The sequence below is a fragment of the Aspergillus pseudonomiae genome (assembly GCF_009193645.1).
Source record: "Aspergillus pseudonomiae strain CBS 119388 unplaced genomic scaffold BDV37scaffold_74, whole genome shotgun sequence".
Lineage (NCBI taxonomy): Eukaryota > Fungi > Ascomycota > Eurotiomycetes > Eurotiales > Aspergillaceae > Aspergillus > Aspergillus pseudonomiae.
The window spans coordinates 35,537-55,489 of record NW_022476066.1 but is presented as its reverse complement, the minus strand read 5'-3'; the positions used below and the strand labels follow the sequence as shown (position 1 = coordinate 55,489).

Below are 19,953 nucleotides of genomic sequence, written 5' to 3'. Positions count from 1 at the left end.
CAAAAGTACTCGAACAAAGGAAAAGAGCTTCGCACTGATCACCGCTCCATGGAAATTGTCAGGTCAGTTATGGCGACTGGGACTGGAGAGCACGAATATAGTGAATAATAGCTGTGCACCTTGGACCGATCGGAATTTAGAAACGGGACCTGAAAGTGCCGGCGATGGCGCAGATCGAATGTCTGGGGTCTGGGGGGCTCCAGACGGCAATCAAGGAAATGCTGCCACCCGATAGATCGATTGAAGCTAAGGGTTTTCAAGACCACCATTGGGTAGAGCGGCTCTGTCCCCCGGCCTCCACAGATAGCATTCACATTTGTTCTCCTTAGAAGTACCTTGTTTTTGACATTCAGCGGGGACTCGGAAGTGACACACATCCCATACTGTCAACCTTGGGATGGGATGGACAAATAAGACATGCCTCAGGCTTCAATCTAATGACACTGTACTCATCATCCATGATGCTACTACTAGTAGTACATACAAGGTAGTAGTATTCCCAAGTACCACCCGATCTAGCAAGACTGTGAATTACTACATAGAATGCAATATTTATCCAGTTCCAATTGATTTCCCCATACCACTTCTCCACCAAAGACGTACGAGAGACTAGAGTTACTTCCCCACAAAGTTTGTAAAGCCCAACCATGGCCTTGTCGATGGATCCGGCCGACAGCCGAGGCCACTCAGCGGTACCGTATCATACGCCTTCGTTACAGCTTTACGGCAAGGCCACTCGGCAGGTCTGGACAACTTCCAGCACCGAGAAACGGCATCTATGAGCCTAATCTTCCAACGAAACCTTATCCATTGGCTGTGTTCCCAACCTTCGGCTCGGTATTTTGATCCATTCTCCGACGGCGCTTTTGTCCTTTAGATTAGGAACCGCGGCTGATTATGCTTCTGATTCTCGCCCCAGGTTATTATAATATTGCGACGTGTGCATCATTGCGGGGGAGTTAGTGACTTCTGTCTTCTCCAAAAAGAAGTATCTTGGAAAGACACCTGTGGAAATACTACCGTGATCAATAAGTTTTCAACATGTCTTCGCCTCAACAACGACTATCTTCTATCGCAAACCAGCTTACGAGCCCTGGTGCTGCGTCCGGAAAGTCAAAGCTCCTCGCGAAGAATCCTGACGATGTGGTATGTCTCTCATGCTCAGAAATACAATACTACTTGCTTGGGGTAGGATCAAAGACTGACTATGTGTGGTATAGGTGATTACACTCGCCCTGCGGACTCCCCTTACAAAAGCTAGGAAGGGTGGCTTGAAGGATACCACTTTAGATGAGCTTCTCATCTCACTGCTGACGGTAGAGTGCTTGTTTGTCCATGTCGAGCTTCTCCGTGTCTAACATAACAAATAGAATGTGCGCGAGCGGTCCAAACTCGATCCTAACCTTGTCGAAGATGTCTGTGTCGGAAACGTCCTTGCCCCTGGCCAAGCTTACATCGCCCGTTCTGCTGTTCTGGCAGCTGGTTTCCCCGTTACTGCCGCAGCATCGGTTGCCAACCGATTCTGTTCTTCTGGATTGCTGGCGATCCAGAACATTGCCAACCAGATCATTGCCGGTTCAATCGATGTTGGTATTGCAGTTGGAGCAGAGAGCATGAGCACCAACCCCGACGACGGTGCCCCAGAGCTATCCGACAAGATCACATCACATCCAATTGCCTCCCAGAACAAGCAGCCCATGGGCCAGACCTCCGAAAATGTCGCATCTCAATTCGGAATTACTCGTGAAATGCACGACCAGTTCGCTGCCAAGAGCTACCAGAAAGCAGAGCATGCCCAGAAAGCTGGCTGGTTCAATGACGAGATTGTTCCCGTTCATACCAAGGTTAAGGATCCTAAGACTGGAGAGGTGAAGGACGTCGTGGTCGATCGTGACGATGGTATTCGTTATGGCACAACTGCCGAATCACTCGGCAAGATCCGCTCAGCTTTCCCCCAGTGGAAGCCCAGTGCTACAACAGGTGGTAATGCTAGCCAAATTACCGATGGTGCCGCAGCAGTCGTCCTCATGAAACGATCTCGTGCACAAGAACTGGGCCAGCCAATTCTGGCTAAGTTCGGCGGAGCCACTGTTGCCGGCTTAGAGCCCCGAATCATGGGAATTGGCCCGTCTATCGCCATTCCTAAGATCCTCTCCAAGCTCGGCTTGACTAAGGATGACATTGATATTTTTGAGATCAACGAGGCATTTGCATCCATGGTAAATAAACACAACCTCCCTGTCTTCCTCGTTTCCCCAAATGGCTGTTAACTTTTTTAGGGTACTTATTGTGTTCAAAAACTTGGTCTTGACGAATCCAAGGTGAACCCTCGGGGTGGTGCAATGTAAGCTAAGCCAGCCTCCTGCAAACACCTTGAACGCTGTTACTAACCGATATAGTGCTTTCGGCCACCCATTGGGATGCACAGGAGCGCGACAGGTTGTTACTGCTCTCTCCGAATTACGCCGACAGAACAAGAAAGTGGCAGTCACATCCATGTGTGTCGGAACTGTGAGTAATTCCTGTCTGAGAAATGCTTGCTTAAGATGCCCGAAGTTAGCCTTGTACTAATTTTCTCTCTTCCAGGGTATGGGTATGGCTGGTATTTTCGTCTCCGAGGCCTGAAGTTTGATATTAAATCTTAGACTGAAGGCTGTGCAGTCATGATATGTAAATATGTTATACCTAGAATATTCCGAGCATAATATGGAGTTCATGCTGTTATCTCGCGTTAAAGGATACACACGTCCATGTGTCTCGTTACTGGATCCAGGTTATGTTTCTGGGTATCTAGGACCAACCCATGAATCAGCGTATAGAAAGGCGGATCTCTTTGCGGTGCTATAGGTACTAGCAAGTTTATAGGTGTATTAGCCGACCAACCTGATATAGCCTTTTACCATGGACAAAATAATTTAATATTTATTTTGCAAAGATTAGTGGAGATATGACTGACAGGATATTCTAGAACGGCTTCGTGCACGGTCTTTATAATGGTTGATTCAAATGAACCATGAGTAAGAACATTAGAGCTCTACTTGGGTTGATGATACAGATGCATTTAAGCGATGCCAACACGGCATATATAAATAGACCCGACTTGACAAAGAAAGCGGTAGTATCGAGCGGATACTCCGAAACGCCGTACAAGATATAGCGAATGAAGTCGAAAGAATCATGAATCATGCGATTGGAAAGAAAGGGGGAAACAACAGGGTACATGTTGAGGTTCGTAATTAAGCGTACGTCATGCTCAACCTAGATTGAGCATGCCGATCTCTAAGTGCAGGCTGAACATATTGCTGACCTCTTAGAAGGGACCCTTGAATTCAACGTTAACGGCCTTCAGGCAAGTGATGCGCTCATCATCCTTAGTGAAGACATCGGCTTGAACATTGTATTTTCCCTACCCAACAAGCCATCTGTTAGCAATCTATCCTGGCCAAGGTCGAGTGTACTCCCTGGCAAACCAGACCCTATCTAAGCATGGGACGATAAGACTTACCGGAGGAATCTGTTTCGGCAATTCGACCTGCTTGGTCAAGGTCATGTCACCTGGCCCCAGGGGACATTGAAGGTCTACGTTGACGAGCTGTTCGCAGAGATCGGCGGTCTGCCTGAGAAGAGTGATCAAGCCATATTTGACCTCCAAAAGTACGTAAGCACCTTCCTCAATCTTTTCACGCAGGGTGCCCGAAGCCGTGATGACAAGTGTTTTGCCACTGTATTCAATCAGTCATGATGTTCAATATTATACCAAAGGATGCCTGTGTATGCTTTTCGCTGACATACGGGAGAGGTGGGTTAGGTGCCAAGTCCACCTGTTTGATATTTAGGACGTCGCCCGACGGGTCGTTACAGTATTCCAGAGGGTTATCTCCTGCGACTGATTTGCCTTGTGCTTGGATAGGGGATTGGGATGACTTGAGGAAGTCGAGGCTTCGAGCTGAGGTGGAAATGGGAGCGAGGCAGACGAGAAGCGCAGCGGCAGTTGATAAGAACTTCATGATTGCGAGGGTTTGTAAAACTTCGTGGGATCGGATCAGGAGGAGATGTAATATTGAATACAAATGATATGAGCACTATAAAGACTTGTGATGACGATGGTAGAAGGTGCAAGTACTACTAGTAGTAGTAAGTCGTACCTCTCGCCAGGTAAGAGTGGAAGGAGGAGCGGTGTCATGGGACCCCCATGACGAATGGCTGGGCCCACGTGATTGATACCAGAGAGGCACAGCCGCGTGATTGGTGAAACTGCCATGCATTGGCGTTTATTATTCAACGTTCAAAGCATTGTGCTAACTGACCTTTCTAACCAGAACATGGATCTCTGAAGTGTGTCTTGATACTCACTATGACAAGAACTGAAACCTCATGGATCTGAAGCATGATAGCCGTAACTAAGGTTATGGAGCCCAAACGCCTTATCGTGGAGATTGACCCACCTTCACAAGCTTCTCTCGATGTGGGATTGGATGAGATGGTTATTCTGTCCATGATCTTAGAATTTCTCAATAACAGCGAAAGGCTGGCCCATGAGAGACATGCTCGTATCGTTTCTACAACCTCATTCCGTCATCTTTAAGCAAGAAGAAGCCTCTCGGTTTTTTCAAACCCGGCCTCCAGCATCTGCGCCACAGTTACGTCGTCGACCTTAAGAGGGACAAAATGGGCGCAATTCTGGCTGTGAAGCTTACCCAGCGAAATGTTTCCTTTGCGTGTAATTCCATACTAGGCCCACTCTAGATACCCCTGTTTCTATCTAAGGCACGTCACATATTTATAGGCCGTCGGCGCAAATTCACCGGAAGATTTCGATCGGTCCAATGTACTGTACTGTCAATTGAGTACGTACCACTTCATTTCCTTCGGATGGGTGTCGAAGTGACTAGCCTTGCGTTGAAAGCAGGACGCCGAGCGAGTCTGGCGAAATTTAAATTACTGTGTCTACCAGCTCACTGTTTACCAAGCACAAACAATCTCACGTATTCTATTTACGAAATGTGAAAGACGATTCCTTCTGCAGGATAGTCGTCCTGGCATAGATGTCGGATTGGCGCCATTCCCTGACTTATCAATGGTAGGCATATACGAGTCTATATGAACAACTCTCGAATAAACTGGGTATCATCCCTCTGCACACATAGTTCCATTCCCACAGCCACATACGACACTTATATCATGCCGAGGATAGATAAAAGTAGAACAGGGTACTCCCGAGATCTACTCTCCAAACAGACGCCGCACCCGTTTAAGCACGCTATCCTTCTCGGGGTCATATGGGTGATCCTTGCTTGGGATTTCTAGGACGGCGGGAAATGGATCGGCGAAGGAATCGACACTGTGGCGGATGCGCTCTGCAACCTGTTCTCCCGTAAGCACAACAACGCACTATGAAGAGCCTAACCTTTTTCTCTGGACTGGGGAAGCACTTAGCTTGAATGACATACATGTTGATTGATGAGAACGATAGCAATATCTTTTCTTTCCTGAGTAAAGTTTTGGAACGCTTTCTCAATCGTAGAGGTTTCGGTCTTGGAGTCTACCACAAGGAAATTCCTTTGGGAGTCGGGGGGATCTGTGACATGCTTTGGAAAGCCGATTAGTTCACATGTCGGCTGCTATAGCGTTCTTGAAATCGCTTACACCAACACCAGCGAGAAGAAGTCCAGTCACCGAACTGATATATGAAATTAGCAAAACTTTGGTCTAGGATAACTCCACAGGCTGTAGATTACTCTTCATCTCCGATGACAGCAAGGAACTGCCGGTCCTGTGTTGTGTTAGCTGTCGGACTCATGCAGATAAGAAGGGAGGTGAGAAGTGTACCTTGGCTTGGGCCGCCATTGTGATAGATACGAGCAGTCGGCGAAGGGAACAGCTCGAAAGAAAGTGGGATCTGGGACAAGGGTGACACTGTCCCCGTGGAGTCTCGACTTGCCGCAAGTTGATCGGACAGTCGTCATAAGTGGCCCCGACGCTGCTTACCTAAGCACATATTGTATGCGCTTTTTCTCATTGTGTTGTTGTATGTTTACACAAGTGGGACGGAAAACTTGCCCTCAGCTTGTCATCTTTGTCTTGCCATAGGTAAGTCCAGTTGCTGATTTCTAGCTACCTTTTGGAGCCACCTAGAAAGCTAATCCTTGTTTTGATCTGCAGTTGCTCGCGCTACTATCGTAGCTTTTCTGGCGTCACGATGCCCCGGCTCATACGCCGCCAACCATTGGCAGAGCGCATCAAATCCTACCTAAACCCCTTGGACTTTCTCCTATGGCTGTCGGAAGAGATAGATGCAAATGATTGGGATCAGTTTGAGAAGGACTGGGCGCTGCCTTTGGGTGTGGTCTTGAATGTGGTCTTTCTAATCGCAAGAGCCAACACTCAACCCAGTGGCGGGAGAGCCATAGATGATGTTTTTGGCGAAGATGGAGGCACTCCTTGGCTCAGCTGGTTTGTAAGTTGTTTGCCTGTCGCCATCAATTGTTTACGCCTATATCTTTGACGTCCAGGCTCGTTGTGTGACTTGGGATGCTTTGGCGCTAATGAACACCATCATCATCACAGGCTTCGTTCGTCGTTCATCTCCTCGTTTGTTTTACCGGGCTCAATAGTTTCTATACATTTTACCGCAAACGACACTATCGCATGTTTGAAGCATCAATTGACCGCGCACCTGCGACACCATCAGCTCACCGTGTACGGGTTGACTCAACTCCGGCCTCACCGCTGCGATACCTGGCCAATGTGGTTTCCGGGTCGGCACGATCAAGAGCGCACCCCGATGCGCAGCTTGACGTGTGGGAGCTTGCAGTCTGGGACCCTCTACCGATTTGCCTGCGATTGTTCTGCCTGTTTAGCCCTGGGCATGTCTTAGTTTACTGGCTTTTCCTGCCTACACAATTATCAGATCCGCGACCAAGCGTTACCATTGTGACGACAATCTTCTTGACAACGCTTCTGTCAGTACAGATGACATTTCTATCAACTTCCTTCAAGCAGCAGGCAAAGGACTCTACCCTGGTACATAAGGAAGTGTTGAAAGAGTATGACACAAAATATGTGCATCCTCGAACTCAGCCTTTAATGAGAGATGTCGGGACTCAGTTTTCCGACGCAGATGTCACCCAATCCGGCTCTAAATCCAAGTCTAACAAAGTGGACACTTATACTCCTACCTTCATTGTCCAGCGGGGCTTCAAGACTAGCCCGAACCCCAACTACCTTAAACATGTTGACCCGGATGGTATTTCATCTGGACGTCAATCACTAACTGGAACCCCTTCTGGCCCATCTCAATACCAAGGCCCACTGCAAACACCAAGTCATTTGCGGGACACTTCTCCTATTGTTCGAGGCCCTGTCTCGTCCATTCGGCAGCCGCAGTTCCGTCAAACCCCTACCGCCACGGGAGATGGTGGTAGTCTGGGTATTTACTCGCATGCTAATTCCCCTTTGAGGAAATCAAGTTCCACGAGCTTTGACCGCCGTCTCCAGAGTACTGGGGATTTCTTCTATAGAGAGCGAGGCGCAAGTCCAATGAAGAAGCCGTCTAGTCCGCTGAAGAGGAGCAATGTTCCTGGTGACGCGAGCCCCATTGCATCAGGCTCAAGACGATCTCATCTTGACTTGCGTCGCCAGACAGGAAGATTCTAGACAACTCATAAAATTGAGTTGTTTCTAGTGGAAATCAGGACACCTTCATGGTAGCCTGATGCACCACGCATTCCTCATAATTCTTATACCGTTCACCCGCATATAGTCTTGTGGACAATGTTTAACTAAGCATATGGGAAGGGAGTTTGGGAGTCCTTTAGTCTTCTCTTCCGCTCAAAATGATAGTCCTATTGCGTTCAAGGGGCACACACAGTATCGATCTATTTCAACTCGGGAATGTAGGCTGATAACAGACACGGCCAGCCACTGTATTATATGTTCCATGTCGCATTGCTGCGAGATTCGGAAATTAAACTTGAGCCAAACCGCAAATGAGGAAGCCAAATTATGTTCCAGTCTTTTCGTTATTTTCTAAAATTCCTCCTCGGTTACTTGGGATCCCGCCTGGGACATGCCAGACGGACAGGGGCGTCGCTGCTTCCTCAAATGTGACCGAATTAGAAAGGAACCGACCAAGCGCGTGGGCAACTGCCATACCAAATAGCGTCAGAGCGGGGGCACACATTCCATGCCGAGCGACTTGTTTGCATTCCTTGAAGTGGTGAGCTGGGCTTCTTAGCATTCCAATCGTATCACTACGCACGTCATCCCTTTGCAACTCGGAATCAGCCTGCAGAGGAAATGTTCTCTCGAACTCTCTTCGCAAATGCTCTGTCGTGTTTCAATGAGCCATCAGCTTCATTCTCGCACGGCAAACGCCTCAGGAGGCGTAGTAATCACACCACGCCCTCCCATACACAGGAAAAACCACGCTCTTCTAAGGAATGGGTAAGTCGAAGGGCTGAACCTGACCTAAGAGTCGAAGCTGCCAGTCTACCTCATCGATCCAAAATGGAAGGACATATTCCTTTACCGAAAGGACATTTGCTCAACCTCCAGCCGCGAGCTCGAAACGGACGACGTACCAGATTCAGTGATCAAGGAGCCGGGAACGAGCAAAATGGAGCACACCCGACGGGGGCTGACCAAAAATCGACAGGGTCAAAAATTAGATCCCCCGAGATACCCCAGACTCTTTTACCGAGGGGCATGGCCACCAAGCTCCCCAAGCCTAGGGCGTTTGCAGATAAGGATAAGGAGCAAAAGAGGGAGGCATCTGTCACACCCCAGAAAAAGGAGCAGAATATAATTGCGCACAGTCAGATAAAACGGTCCCCTGACGCGTCAAATCGTGACTCACCAAAATCGACAGACAAAGATCACGAGCAATACTGGCGGAAGGTTCGAGGCAAGTTCGATCGGGAGTCACCTACAGCATCACGGAGCAAAGACAAACAGAAGGACTATTGTCAGGAGGCCTATAGAAAGATTATCTCATTGGCTAGCTCACCCAAACATGAAATCGCCAAACACAAGCAGAAAACTGCAACTTCAACTACTCGTGGTCAAAGGGGTTCTGAGCAAGGGGCTAAGCCCAGAACCGAAATAGCGGGTCCTAGCATCGGCAGTCAAGGTAGACCTGTGTTCCACCCCAAGGGGCATTCCGGGAATCAGGATAGATCTCAGTCGAGCAAGGACAAACTGACAGGCCACGAGACTCAGGACACGACGCCTCAAAGGTCCCCTGAGAAGACAGATAACACTACCGACTCGTCCATTCATTCATACCCTTCCATATCGCCAGTGTCAGGCCCTAGTAGCTCAATGACGGAGTGGGAAGATAGATTTGTTGTCAATATGCCCTCAGCCAAAGACCCAAATCCGCCAACAATGAGTGTGGAGCAGATTGTGGAGTTTCAGAAGAGCATTGAAAATGTGCACAAAGAGGGAGATACGATGCTTGACCCCGATACTCTACCAAGTCCACGTACCACGACACCTGAGGGCAATGCGAACCTGCCAGATTATGAACGAAAGCAGCCTAGTACTCTCGATGGCCAGGACTCACGCTCAAGTCGTCCGGTAGAGGCAGGTGAGCAACCGGCAACGTATCCGTCTGGTCATAATCGATATTACTGTCCTGATGAGATTGGGAAACAGCGCTGCAGCACTATCTGGGAAGAGGCACCATCGAGGCTAAAGCAGAAGGTGTCCGATGCTAATCCGGACGGCTCTTTTTTAGGGTGCAGAGAAATCAAGGGCCCATGCGACAAGAATCCCGACGAGATTCTCTTTTTCTCGTCAACCAACGAGCGCCCCCGAGTGGTGGATGTGTCGACACCAATGGCCAAACCAAGAGATTGGAAGAAAATAATGACGCCATCCCACTCAATGGCAGCAGTATCGGAGGAAAAGACCGTCGCTCAAGAAGAACGGAAGCCAACTTTTCAGAGTTCGAAGCGTGTCCAATGCTCCAAGCAGTCACCGAAGACGATGTGTCAAGAGACTACATGTCAACGACAAGACAAGGCAAAGATGCCTGCGCATGTCTCGGGGAAAGAGAACACACACCATGCTGCCCACGCGGCAAATACTCAGGATCAGACAAAGAACCACGGGGACGATGTGTTCATTATCACACCCACTATCACACGCACTATGGTAGCCACGGAGGAAACGAGAGGCGCTACTCTGAAGCGAGTAGGCGTACCGCCTCGAATAGCAGGCGAAACCATCAAGGATGTAAGGGCGAAGCCTCAAATGCACTCTTCACCTTCGGGATTACGACGAGCGACCCAAAATTCGTGGGAAAAATCCAACGCAACTTGGCCAACGCCTTCAACCTCGAGAGATACTCCCGTAAAAAAAGCTCCTGTGGCACAGCAAGCTCGAGCAGAATTGGGGCATATGAGCGCGGAAAGGCGCCGGGCCATACGTGGGTACATCCGTATGCCCGTCATGGTAAAGTCACGGACAGAAAATCTCGGGCAACGCATACATAATACCACCCCACAAAGAGTTCCTGCTGCTCCACCGAACAATGATAACCAAACTCCGGCAATGAGTATATCGGACTCATCTCACTCCATACCCTCCTCGGGCCATGATATCTCTCCCGCCAGTTCGCTGACGAGGGATCAGCGATATCCAAAAGCGCCAGCACAGACCGCTAGAATCGTTGAGGTAGCCGAGTTGGATGGCCTACAAGTCGACGATCCTAAGGACGATCGTAAGACAGATCACAAGGAAAACGACAAATCAGGTGGCAAGTCCACACAGGAAGATCATCTTCGCTCCAGGGTCGCTGATTTGCGTGCCGATCTACAGACAAGTGCGGTACAGGCAGACTACCGGGGCTTGTTGAATTCAATCACTATGAGTCTGATCATGGACATCTTCGTCCTGTCGGCTGCGCAGGCACAAGGCCTCTTTACGCAGATAATAGACAATCGGCATTCAAGGACTGTCTTGTTCAAAATTGCTTTGAATTGTATTCTGAACATGGTTGAGCATTGCCTGCATGTTTTCAGAAACCTGCTGCATGCTTGCTCCATTTATACCACAACAGGGGTTTGGCCCCAACCGAGTGAGAAAGATCTTGCTCGTTTTGTGACTGATCTTTGTCAAGTGGTGATTTATCTTGGTGTTCTTGGTTCTATCATGATGCTTCTAGGGCGAGCGGTGGAGTATATGATCCTTATCGGAAGCTGGATCGTATGGTTTATAAGGCCTCTTGGGTGGTTTCTGAGTGCGCTAGGAAGAGTTCTCCAGGGTATGACAACCTGACACTTTTGGTACTTTACATTGTTCTTGTATTTTTGTATACTTTAGTGGCGGGTCCTCATTTCTTGTATTATTCTTATGCTTGAACGTCTTTTCAAGCGACGTCAGTTATAGTTATGAACGGTTGTGCAATACCAGGTATCCTTTCCAGGTAACTATATAAATAGACCGGCCTTCGTAGTCTCTAAAAAGTAGGAAGAGTGTAAAGCCATCATTATAACATTGAATTTGTTTGGATTTTTTTTTTTTTAAGTCTATATGTCTATTCAAGACTTGAGTAAATAAATTTCGTGAAATATATCAAAGACTTCATGAGGAAACTCCGTATCCCGTGTTGAAAAGGATCACTTTTTCGTTTCTCATGAACCCAACTCCGTTGTCATCCATAGTGTTGAATTATCGTAAGGTATCGCATCACCCTGTTTTATGTAGCCCTGCTCTGTTGTAAATAAAGGAAGAAAGAAAAGCGAGATAGAAGGTTGAGGTAAGAATGTATAGACAAAAGCGAAAGAGGAGGCGGGGTCATGGTTGACGACCCCTGAGCTTCGGGCTCTAAGGGAGACTTGATTATGATGTTGAATTTGAGATTCTTCTCGCGCTCGATGAGAAATGAAAATAATCGGGTGGGGGTATAAGTTTGAATGTTAAAAGTCATGTTGAAATTAAATAACGCTCAAAGAAGAAATCGTTGAGAATCTTCAATTCGTGTCACCATAAGCCATTTCGCGCCTTGGGGTGAATCGACCCCAGGCAGGTATCGTTGAGATATAGATGTTGAATTAGGAGTCATAGTAAATCGTTGAAGAGATGCTAGAGAAGTCGTGGAGCAGGCATAGCCTGCTGGGGTTGTTCGTGATGTAGGTAAATTAGTTTGCGGTGGCCTCGGCCTCCTGGGACTTCGAGTCGGCGTTGTCTGCGGTGACTTCGACATCAAAATCTTTTACGTTCAAGTCCTTGAACAGTTCAAAGAGATCGTATGTGTTGTGGAAGTCGTTGTTGACTGGATAGAAGGATCAGCAAGTGAAATGAAGATGGAATAGTTTTAGGCTTTACTCACCGATGTTAACAAGGTACCAGTTGTCCACCAGGCCTTGGATCAATTTCCTGCTGGGGCTCGTAGCAGCATGGCACTTAGCCCAGTCTTCACCTAGGCGGTATGCCTCGTCCTTCCAGGCCAGAAAACTGATTGTTTCAACAATGGTAGGTTGGACAACCTCTCTACCCGCGAAGATACCCCAAGTCAAGGCGTTGGGGCTATCTTGAGTGTTAGTCCGCAATTCGCCATTCTTTGAAACCGCGTGGTAGGTGAGATCCTCGTTACTTTCGATGCGTGTGATCAGTTCGTCAAGCAAGTACGGGGGGATCAAGAGTTCGAGGTATGCCTTCTGGTACACGAAGCCATTCTTCGGACCCCATCCATACACAGGGTGGGATGACTTAGCTCCATTGACGGCGGGCTGAGAGTTAATAGTGAGGATACCCCGGTTATTAAGTTCGATTAGGTTGGGTTTGATAGTTTTCGCTTCAGAGCTGATGGGTGTGTCGCTCCAGGGCAACCGACCCAGCTTACCCTCCAGATAACTAACGAAGAGGTGCGAAAGGTCCCGAATGGACTTAGGCTCACCCCACAGTTGAATGTTTTGTTCGTTTGTGCCCTTGAGGCCTATGCCGTAAGAATCAAGCTCACCAAAAGCTGGAGATCGGGAGTCGGTCCAGCGGCCGTTCGGGAATTCGTCCCATGTCTGCGTGCGAGCGATGTAGGAAGAGTTCCGGTTCCGCCAGAAGATCGGGCGAACATCCTCTGCCCTACGGTTAAGACCAAGCGACGGCCGCCAGGGCAAGGGTCGCTGGATTGGGGTCTCTTCGGAGGGCATAAGTTTCAGCTCATCGAGGACCAGCTGCGTGGCCTGGGCCAGGTTCATCGTATAACTAGTAACATTCATGAGCTTTCGGGTTTGGTAGGACAGAGAAGTCCAACTTACAAGTGCAAATGGTTAATGCCAGCTGCCAAAAGCCTCCTACACATGTCTGCGATCAGGACCTTTCCGATCTCCTTGACTGCCGCATCATCATTCTTCACGGGTTCCAGGGTCTCAAGCCAATCTTCGGGGATATGAATCTTTGTCCAGGTTGCTCGTCTGATAAACGCGGAATAAGTCTGAATCGGCATGATACCAGGAATAATAGGCACGTTGATTCCCTTGGCGCGGCACTTCTTTACCCAGTCGATGAAAAGGTCCGTATCGTAGAACATCTGTGTGATAACAAATGAAGCACCTGCATCGACCTTCTCCTTCAGGTGATCTATCAAGAGGTCCACATCTGGGTTATCGTCTGCGCCCTCCGGGTAGCCTCCCACTCCAATGTCAAAATGGTTTCCGTACTTGTCCCGAATGTACCTGACCAGGTCCTTCGCATAACGAAGTCCGCCCTCTGCAGCTTCCCACTTCTCTTGCTCACGAGGCGGGTCACCGCGAAGGGCCAGGATATTAGTGCAGCCAGACTTGTAGGCAGCCTGTAGGGCGGCATCTACCTTCTCCGTCGGCATGTCTGTACATGTCAAATGCATGCAAGTCTCCAGTCCGTACACCGATTGGGCCACATTAACCATCTCACAAGTCAAGTCTGACAACCGTCCACCGGCACCCCATGTGATATCAATGAAGGACGGGCCTAATGCGTGCATTCGGTCCATTCTGTCGTAAAGGTTCTGCACACCTTGCGCTGTTTTGGGAGGGAAGAACTCAAATGAGATGCCGACTCTTCCAGCGGCCTCATTTTGGCCAAGTTTTTCCTTGATATGCATATTGTGCAGTTAGACTAGATAACAGTACCGGAATCAGCGGATCTCTTCGGAATGACAATTGTAGTGCAACGTCAGCTTGGCTGGAAATTCCAAAGGATTGAACTTACAATAACAGAATTGCTGATTTAAAAGAGCTGATGCAAATTGTCCAAGTTAAAACAGTTCTCTTAATCACTGTTCTAACCGTTCCTGGTCTTGTCGGTCACCGGGCCTGCCAGCGAGCACAATGTTAATATACCGAATGAAAATCTTCCTACAAACAACCGTGAAAGAATTGAAAGAATGAGAAACTGCTACAAAGCCAGGTCTCAGAGGAAAGAAAGACCCAGGGGAAAAAAGAAAAAAACCGGCCTTACGTTAAAGCAAGGGGAAGATGAGATAACCTATCGTAAAGAAGGCCGGACTTCGGAGGTTGCCCTGTGGCACGTGTCCCACTCCCAATCGGTCAGTTACAGACCCTCAACAGAGCTGGAGGGTTTTATAATGCCCAGAAAATGGAATGCAGGACTATATAGGGACACCAGTTTACCCCAGGATGTTTGAAACAGGCAGATTGGGCGGTAAGCAGAGGAGGAGGAACTGGGGGGAAGAAGGAAAGAGGGAGAGCTAACACGATACGTCGGTCCGATCCACGGGCTTCCTTCCAGACCCCTCATTCCTGTCATTGGCCTAAGGCCTCCGCCCGCCTTGCCCCTCCTTGAGAAATTGCCTAAAAGAAAAGCATAAAAAAAAATCGACCCATCGATCGTTGCTGATAGTGACCGTCTTTTTCCCCAGAACAAGTCTCACCACCGAATCTCACTACTCCGGACTTTTTTTTTTGTTGAACCAATCGAGGCTCCCAAATTAACAGCCTTGTTCCACTGAACCCTGAAATTCTTCTATCAAACACAAAAGTCGTCGCAAGGAAGAAATACAACAATGTCCGCCGCTACCATCCCTGCTCCTGCCGCCGAGCAAGACTACAAGGAGACTTTGCTTCCCTTGTTGATGAAGAATAACGTTCTTTCCTTTGGCTCCTTTGTCCTTAAGTCTGGCCGTGAATCTCCTTACTTCTTCACCTCGTCTCTCCTTCACACTGCGCCTTTGCTCCGTGCCACCTCGGCGGCCTATGCCAGTGTCTTGTCTGCCCCGCCATTTGTAACTGTTGCGGCCGACGGTACTACCACACCCAACTTCGATATTATCTTTGGCCCGGCTTATAAGGGCATTCCGGTGTGCGCCTCCGTTCTGAATGAATTAGCGGTGCGGGACTCTCTCTCCGCGTCTGCTAAGGGAACCTGGGACAATGTCAGCTACTCCTTCAACCGTAAGGAGGCCAAGGACCACGGCGAAGGAGGAAACATTGTCGGTGCTCCTCTGAAGGGAAAGCGTGTGGTCATTGTCGACGACGTTATCACAGCCGGAACCGCCATCCGTGAGGCCGTGAGCATCATTCAGAAGGAAGGCGGTATTGTTACTGGTATCGTTGTCCTCCTCGATCGTGAGGAGAGGGTCAGCGACGCTGAGCCTAAGAGCGCTATCGGTGTTGCACAGAGAGACCTTGGTGGAAACATTCCCATTCGCGCAGTGCTTGGTCTTCACGATTTGATCGAGAAGTTGGGCAATAAGATCGGAGAGTCCGAGATCCAGCGGTTGAAGGACTACAGGGCTCGCTACGGAGCCGAATAGATCCGGTGCTTTAGCATTATAGGCAAAAAAAATAGACGACGAAATGATCACATTGTTCTTGTAAATACGCTTCTTCGGCGCTCATTCCCCGTTGTCGGATGTATCAAAAATCGGGTGGAGAGCATTTATTGCGATCTTTTTTTTTAATTTATTATTGTTAGATTTAATAGTGTCGGTTTTAATTTGACATGGCTTATGTGGCATGTTCATGTATGTATGACAGGTTTTACGGTAGATGGGACAACATGGGAATGTTAGATGCATCGTTGTTATATATCTTGGCCTGCGTGTTGCCATTCTGAGCAACAATCTAGCTATATGAGTAGCTAAAAATCTATAATCGAGACCAATAATCGTAGATATACGCCAGACTATATCTATTACTGCAGGACAATTGAAAGAAACATAATGACTTCACTGAGAACACACTTGAATAGCACCTGTTCGGGCTTCAGTTCCATGTCTGAAGAAGCATGTACCGACATCTGCCACTATATCTAAATAGATAAGACATATAGAGATATTTACCTCCAAGAACCTTTCATAAGAGATTTCAGCCAAATACACTATAAGAGATGAATTAAAGTGCACCGATTAAGACCAAATCATCTGCTGTCGCCTTTACGTACCCGTTATCGTTGCTACTAAACCCATCCCAGCAGGATTCAATGGGTTAATTATACATCAATAAACACATAATTCTTCAGTTAATTAGACACTCTACACCCTAAGTATCTCCTTTGGCGAGTCTGGTATCAATAAGTACAGCAATAGATATCCGAACGATATCGAGCAGCTATGTCCGTGGTCGTCTTTATCTAGAGCTGACACTCTTTTGTAGGCTATTATAGCGTTCGCCACTTCCAAGGAGTCACAGCCACTCAGACACCGGAGAAGCCCGAATATTTTCGTATAAGTAGTCATCTAAAGGCAAGTCTCCGTGTAATCCAAGCGAAAGGTAAACATAGGCAACAAAGGCTTCACCGAGACTTTCTGTCCAGCCTGTGTGCAGAGCTTCGACTCGACAACGAGCCCCGGATAAGGAGAAGGCAAGGCGCGCTTGTTAGATTAATTTGCATTTCCTATATCGAGTCTATGGCTCAACACGACGAGGTCTGGACCTGAACTTCCAAGGAGCTCGCCTCGCAGAAACAAGTTTTGACACAAGCTTTGGTGTGAGTTGACGGGCCTTTGTTTTGACAATGCTGCGCGTAAGTCGATTACATGCTGACACGAATAGACCTTCATGTAGCGGACATTTGTAGCATATAAACAGCTCAACCATTCCTGGCCCATACAAGCAATGAAGTGCAGCGATAATTGGTGTCGTGACAGTCATAGTATGTGCGGTGCCATCCTGACTGTCTGCTCAGGAAGGCATGTCTGTGGCGAGCTGAAGGTCAACGAGGGATTGCAATCATGTCCTGTATGGAAACTTGGGAAAGGCAGCCGAGCAAGGCAAGTGGTAGAGAGTCGGTGAACGATAAGAGAGAGAAGCTGTCGCCAGTTTCGGGGTTCATGGATGCTGGGAGTGGATCCGATGGCGAACGTTCGGGCTCGGCCAGCGCGCTAATATCTGCTATCACAAAGTTTCACGGGTAAGCTGCAGCGTCATGGAGCTAAGTGCCTCTCATAAGGGGTCGTAAGAATTGACATGTATTGCTCGCGGCCACGCTGGGTAGAACGAGTCAATTTCGCCAAGGCCTGCAATATCGATGTATATGATATGTAGTCTGACTCCACCATTGCTGACCATGTGCCTATAGGACTTATTGGCACCTGCACGGTGGATAAGCTAGTCATTTTTGGAAGATTAAAAAGTGGGACTGGGGCGAGCAAGGCATGCAGTCCAAACGCAATATTTGCAATGGTTTGGATAAAGGTTCGGTTTACGACGCACCGGCAACGCACAGGAGGCTCGGTGAATCTTGCCTCTCCATTTTAGTTGCATGCGTATATATCAGCTCAAGGCAGAACTTTTACCTTTTGAGGCCAGATGTCAACTGAGGTGGTCGCACCGCATTGGTCAGAATGTTCCTTGTTTATCATACTTCTGATATCATACTGAAACTCGCTTGCGACAAGCAACAGAATGTTGTAAGAACCGGCAATGGCTCAATGTTGGGTGTTACCGCTTCTTTGTCGCCATCACTTTTACCTCGCCAGTTGTGTTATGGGTTGATTGCTACATACCTCAATACGAGGCGAAGCAAGCCTCTGAACTCGAACTGCGCCATGTAGGCAGGTTGAGATACGAGTAGACTTATTCAACTTTGCCATTGATAGGCAATGCATGGACGACTGGCATCTGCTAGAAAGTTCCGGGGCGAGAGCACTAGGTTTGAGCTACTTCGAAATGATTGTAATACATCAAAACCGCGAAGGTCTGTTCGCCTATCTAGGCAGTATCCGGCTGATAAGCTGTAATATGTCATCGGTATCTCCGTAGAAGGTCATGTCTGACAATCGGCTGTTATCATTTGCTGTTCATAATCAGCAAGATTGGATCGGTCTCCCGATTGGGGCCATGGTAAGGACATTTTCCGAATGATTCTCAATATGCGTCTATACACACAGCTATACAGTTCTGAAGGCCGAGCACGGACTATATAGGGTGGACCAAGCTGATGTGTTGTTAATCATGTTCATGCCGGGGCGCTTTGGGGACAGGCTACCAAGCAGCGATCATCCGAGAAAATTAGGTAGCTACCTATTCTCCAGGGTTACCCTAGTCTTGTTCCTTAGTAATGATCCAGGGACCAACAGGCGGTCTGTGATTGACCCACAAGTCTCAACTGTGTGAGATTTGATGCGATGGTGAGTGGCTCATCTCTCCAGACCCCACAATTACTAGTACGAAGTACCCGGGAAGGCCGCCCCACACAAACCCTACGGAGTACGTTGTAGGTAACCTGGTAAAGATCTCGAAAGAAGTATAGTTATTTTTATGTGTAACTACTAATCATGGATAACGATTTGCTTGAGATAGTATAATGAGCCGGACTCCGGTACAGAATGACCACAACGCACCAGATTCTGTTCTGCAAGCTTATCTGGAGGGCACAGCTATTTTATGCATCTTGTATGTCATCCTATGAGACAGTTGTCCCAACCCTCGGTATTTATGTCTGTTAGCACAATACACGCGGACAGAGTACCCGGGATAGTCCTTCATCCGCCTCGACTCCTTCAGCAAGGGATCAATCCACGCCCAACAGACTGGATAAAAATTTCAAAACGCACTGTCAGTTTTATTCGGAAATATTGTCAGCTTTTCATGATCATCGTGATCGGAGGTTTGTTAGGATAATCGACCTATTGGAATGTAGTAGTTGTGTATATTGTGACCAGATGCTCTTAAAATATTACCATGGTTAACAGCATCATGCTACTTCACAGGTAATTTTCATAACTCGAGAAATTGACACTGTAAATACAGGTCGGCAGTAAATGCTAATGAAGAATGGAACAAATGCCGACTACTAGTACTTGAACTGGAACACTACTACGAGATACTTCTTCTGATTCATGAGCCTTTTGTGTCAAAACGACTTATCAACCGATCCGTATATTGTTCCTGGGATGTAAAACCTAGTCCGTTGCCTGGTAAGTTAGGTGGCTTCGTCTCCTTGCATCCGATCGAGCTCTGCAAAGTTGACCCAAGATGTTCCGCCTCAGCATCTTGTGGAGCAGCGATTGATTGCACCATATTAAATCATACTAATCCCGGATATAAAGTTGTGCTATCTTGAAGCTATAAAAGCAAGGAGGCGCACAAGGAAAGGCTAATTGAATTTGTCCTTTGAACACTCGATAACAATCCAGCATTGATATGGCCTGTATGTTGGGTTTCTTACAATACCGTCATTTGGTGTTCGGTAGCCGGCGGCGGACAAAAATTTTACTGCACAGTAAGTGCCTCGACAACTTCAACCTAAGTATATCAGTACTCAACCACTAATCTGGAATTAACTCCGCTAGAATTTATGGAGCAATAAGCCTAGTATGATTTCATCATTCAGCCTCGCACTCAAATCATATTAGGAATGACAGGATCGCTAAATAAGTTAGAAGCGAGCCGCACGATAGTTGAGCCGAAGAGCACACGATATGAGAGATCACAATGCAATTGCCATAATGAGATGTTAAGGATAAGTTCACCCCCATAATCCCGAATATTCCGAAGGCAAAAAAAA

General features: G+C 47.8%; 7 protein-coding genes across 7 annotated transcripts; 4 read left to right on the top strand and 3 right to left on the bottom strand.

Moving 5' to 3' along the window:
• Nucleotides 1-668: 668 nt before the first annotated feature.
• Nucleotides 669-2,807, top strand: BDV37DRAFT_197105 (putative peroxisomal 3-ketoacyl-coA thiolase (Kat1)). Its single transcript, XM_032079798.1, has 7 exons — nucleotides 669-837; nucleotides 920-1,146; nucleotides 1,221-1,316; nucleotides 1,371-2,219; nucleotides 2,280-2,344; nucleotides 2,400-2,511; nucleotides 2,587-2,807. Exons 2-7 carry the CDS (start codon nucleotides 1,042-1,044, stop codon nucleotides 2,623-2,625), a joined length of 1,266 nt encoding a protein of 421 aa, XP_031938031.1. The 5' UTR covers nucleotides 669-837; nucleotides 920-1,041; the 3' UTR covers nucleotides 2,626-2,807.
• Nucleotides 2,808-3,131: 324 nt separating this feature from the next.
• On the bottom strand, nucleotides 3,132-4,248 carry BDV37DRAFT_197019 (ML domain-containing protein). Its single transcript, XM_032079795.1, has 3 exons — nucleotides 3,793-4,248; nucleotides 3,506-3,722; nucleotides 3,132-3,406 (listed from the first exon to the last, which is right to left on the bottom strand). Exons 1-3 carry the CDS (start codon nucleotides 4,005-4,007, stop codon nucleotides 3,311-3,313), a joined length of 528 nt encoding a protein of 175 aa, XP_031938030.1. The 5' UTR covers nucleotides 4,008-4,248; the 3' UTR covers nucleotides 3,132-3,310.
• A 731-nt stretch (nucleotides 4,249-4,979) lies between these two features.
• Nucleotides 4,980-6,506, bottom strand: BDV37DRAFT_196947 (H(+)-transporting V1 sector ATPase subunit F). The gene is made up of 5 exons (XM_032079793.1): nucleotides 5,830-6,506; nucleotides 5,739-5,773; nucleotides 5,647-5,680; nucleotides 5,451-5,588; nucleotides 4,980-5,364 (listed from the first exon to the last, which is right to left on the bottom strand). The coding sequence occupies exons 1-5, from the start codon at nucleotides 5,845-5,847 to the stop codon at nucleotides 5,224-5,226; spliced, it is 366 nt and encodes a 121-aa protein (XP_031938029.1). The 5' UTR covers nucleotides 5,848-6,506; the 3' UTR covers nucleotides 4,980-5,223.
• Nucleotides 6,050-7,977, top strand: BDV37DRAFT_197098 (Nur1/Mug154 family protein). The gene is made up of 3 exons (XM_032079797.1): nucleotides 6,050-6,090; nucleotides 6,163-6,457; nucleotides 6,568-7,977. The coding sequence occupies exons 2-3, from the start codon at nucleotides 6,200-6,202 to the stop codon at nucleotides 7,654-7,656; spliced, it is 1,347 nt and encodes a 448-aa protein (XP_031938028.1). The 5' UTR covers nucleotides 6,050-6,090; nucleotides 6,163-6,199; the 3' UTR covers nucleotides 7,657-7,977.
• A 531-nt stretch (nucleotides 7,978-8,508) lies between these two features.
• On the top strand, nucleotides 8,509-11,283 carry BDV37DRAFT_286330 (putative NTP binding protein; the record flags this gene model as incomplete). Its single annotated transcript, XM_032087901.1, has 1 exon — nucleotides 8,509-11,283. One exon carries the CDS (start codon nucleotides 8,509-8,511, stop codon nucleotides 11,281-11,283), a length of 2,775 nt encoding a protein of 924 aa, XP_031938027.1.
• A 269-nt stretch (nucleotides 11,284-11,552) lies between these two features.
• Nucleotides 11,553-14,432, bottom strand: BDV37DRAFT_256821 (methylenetetrahydrofolate reductase (NAD(P)H) MET13). The gene is made up of 4 exons (XM_032082873.1): nucleotides 14,194-14,432; nucleotides 13,263-14,100; nucleotides 12,338-13,209; nucleotides 11,553-12,280 (listed from the first exon to the last, which is right to left on the bottom strand). Exons 2-4 carry the CDS (start codon nucleotides 14,084-14,086, stop codon nucleotides 12,147-12,149), a joined length of 1,830 nt encoding a protein of 609 aa, XP_031938026.1. The 5' UTR covers nucleotides 14,087-14,100; nucleotides 14,194-14,432; the 3' UTR covers nucleotides 11,553-12,146.
• A 286-nt stretch (nucleotides 14,433-14,718) lies between these two features.
• BDV37DRAFT_256819 (orotate phosphoribosyltransferase) lies at nucleotides 14,719-16,080 on the top strand. The gene has a single exon (XM_032082872.1). It carries the CDS (start codon nucleotides 15,008-15,010, stop codon nucleotides 15,755-15,757), a length of 750 nt encoding a protein of 249 aa, XP_031938025.1. The 5' UTR covers nucleotides 14,719-15,007; the 3' UTR covers nucleotides 15,758-16,080.
• Nucleotides 16,081-19,953: the final 3,873 nt, after the last annotated feature.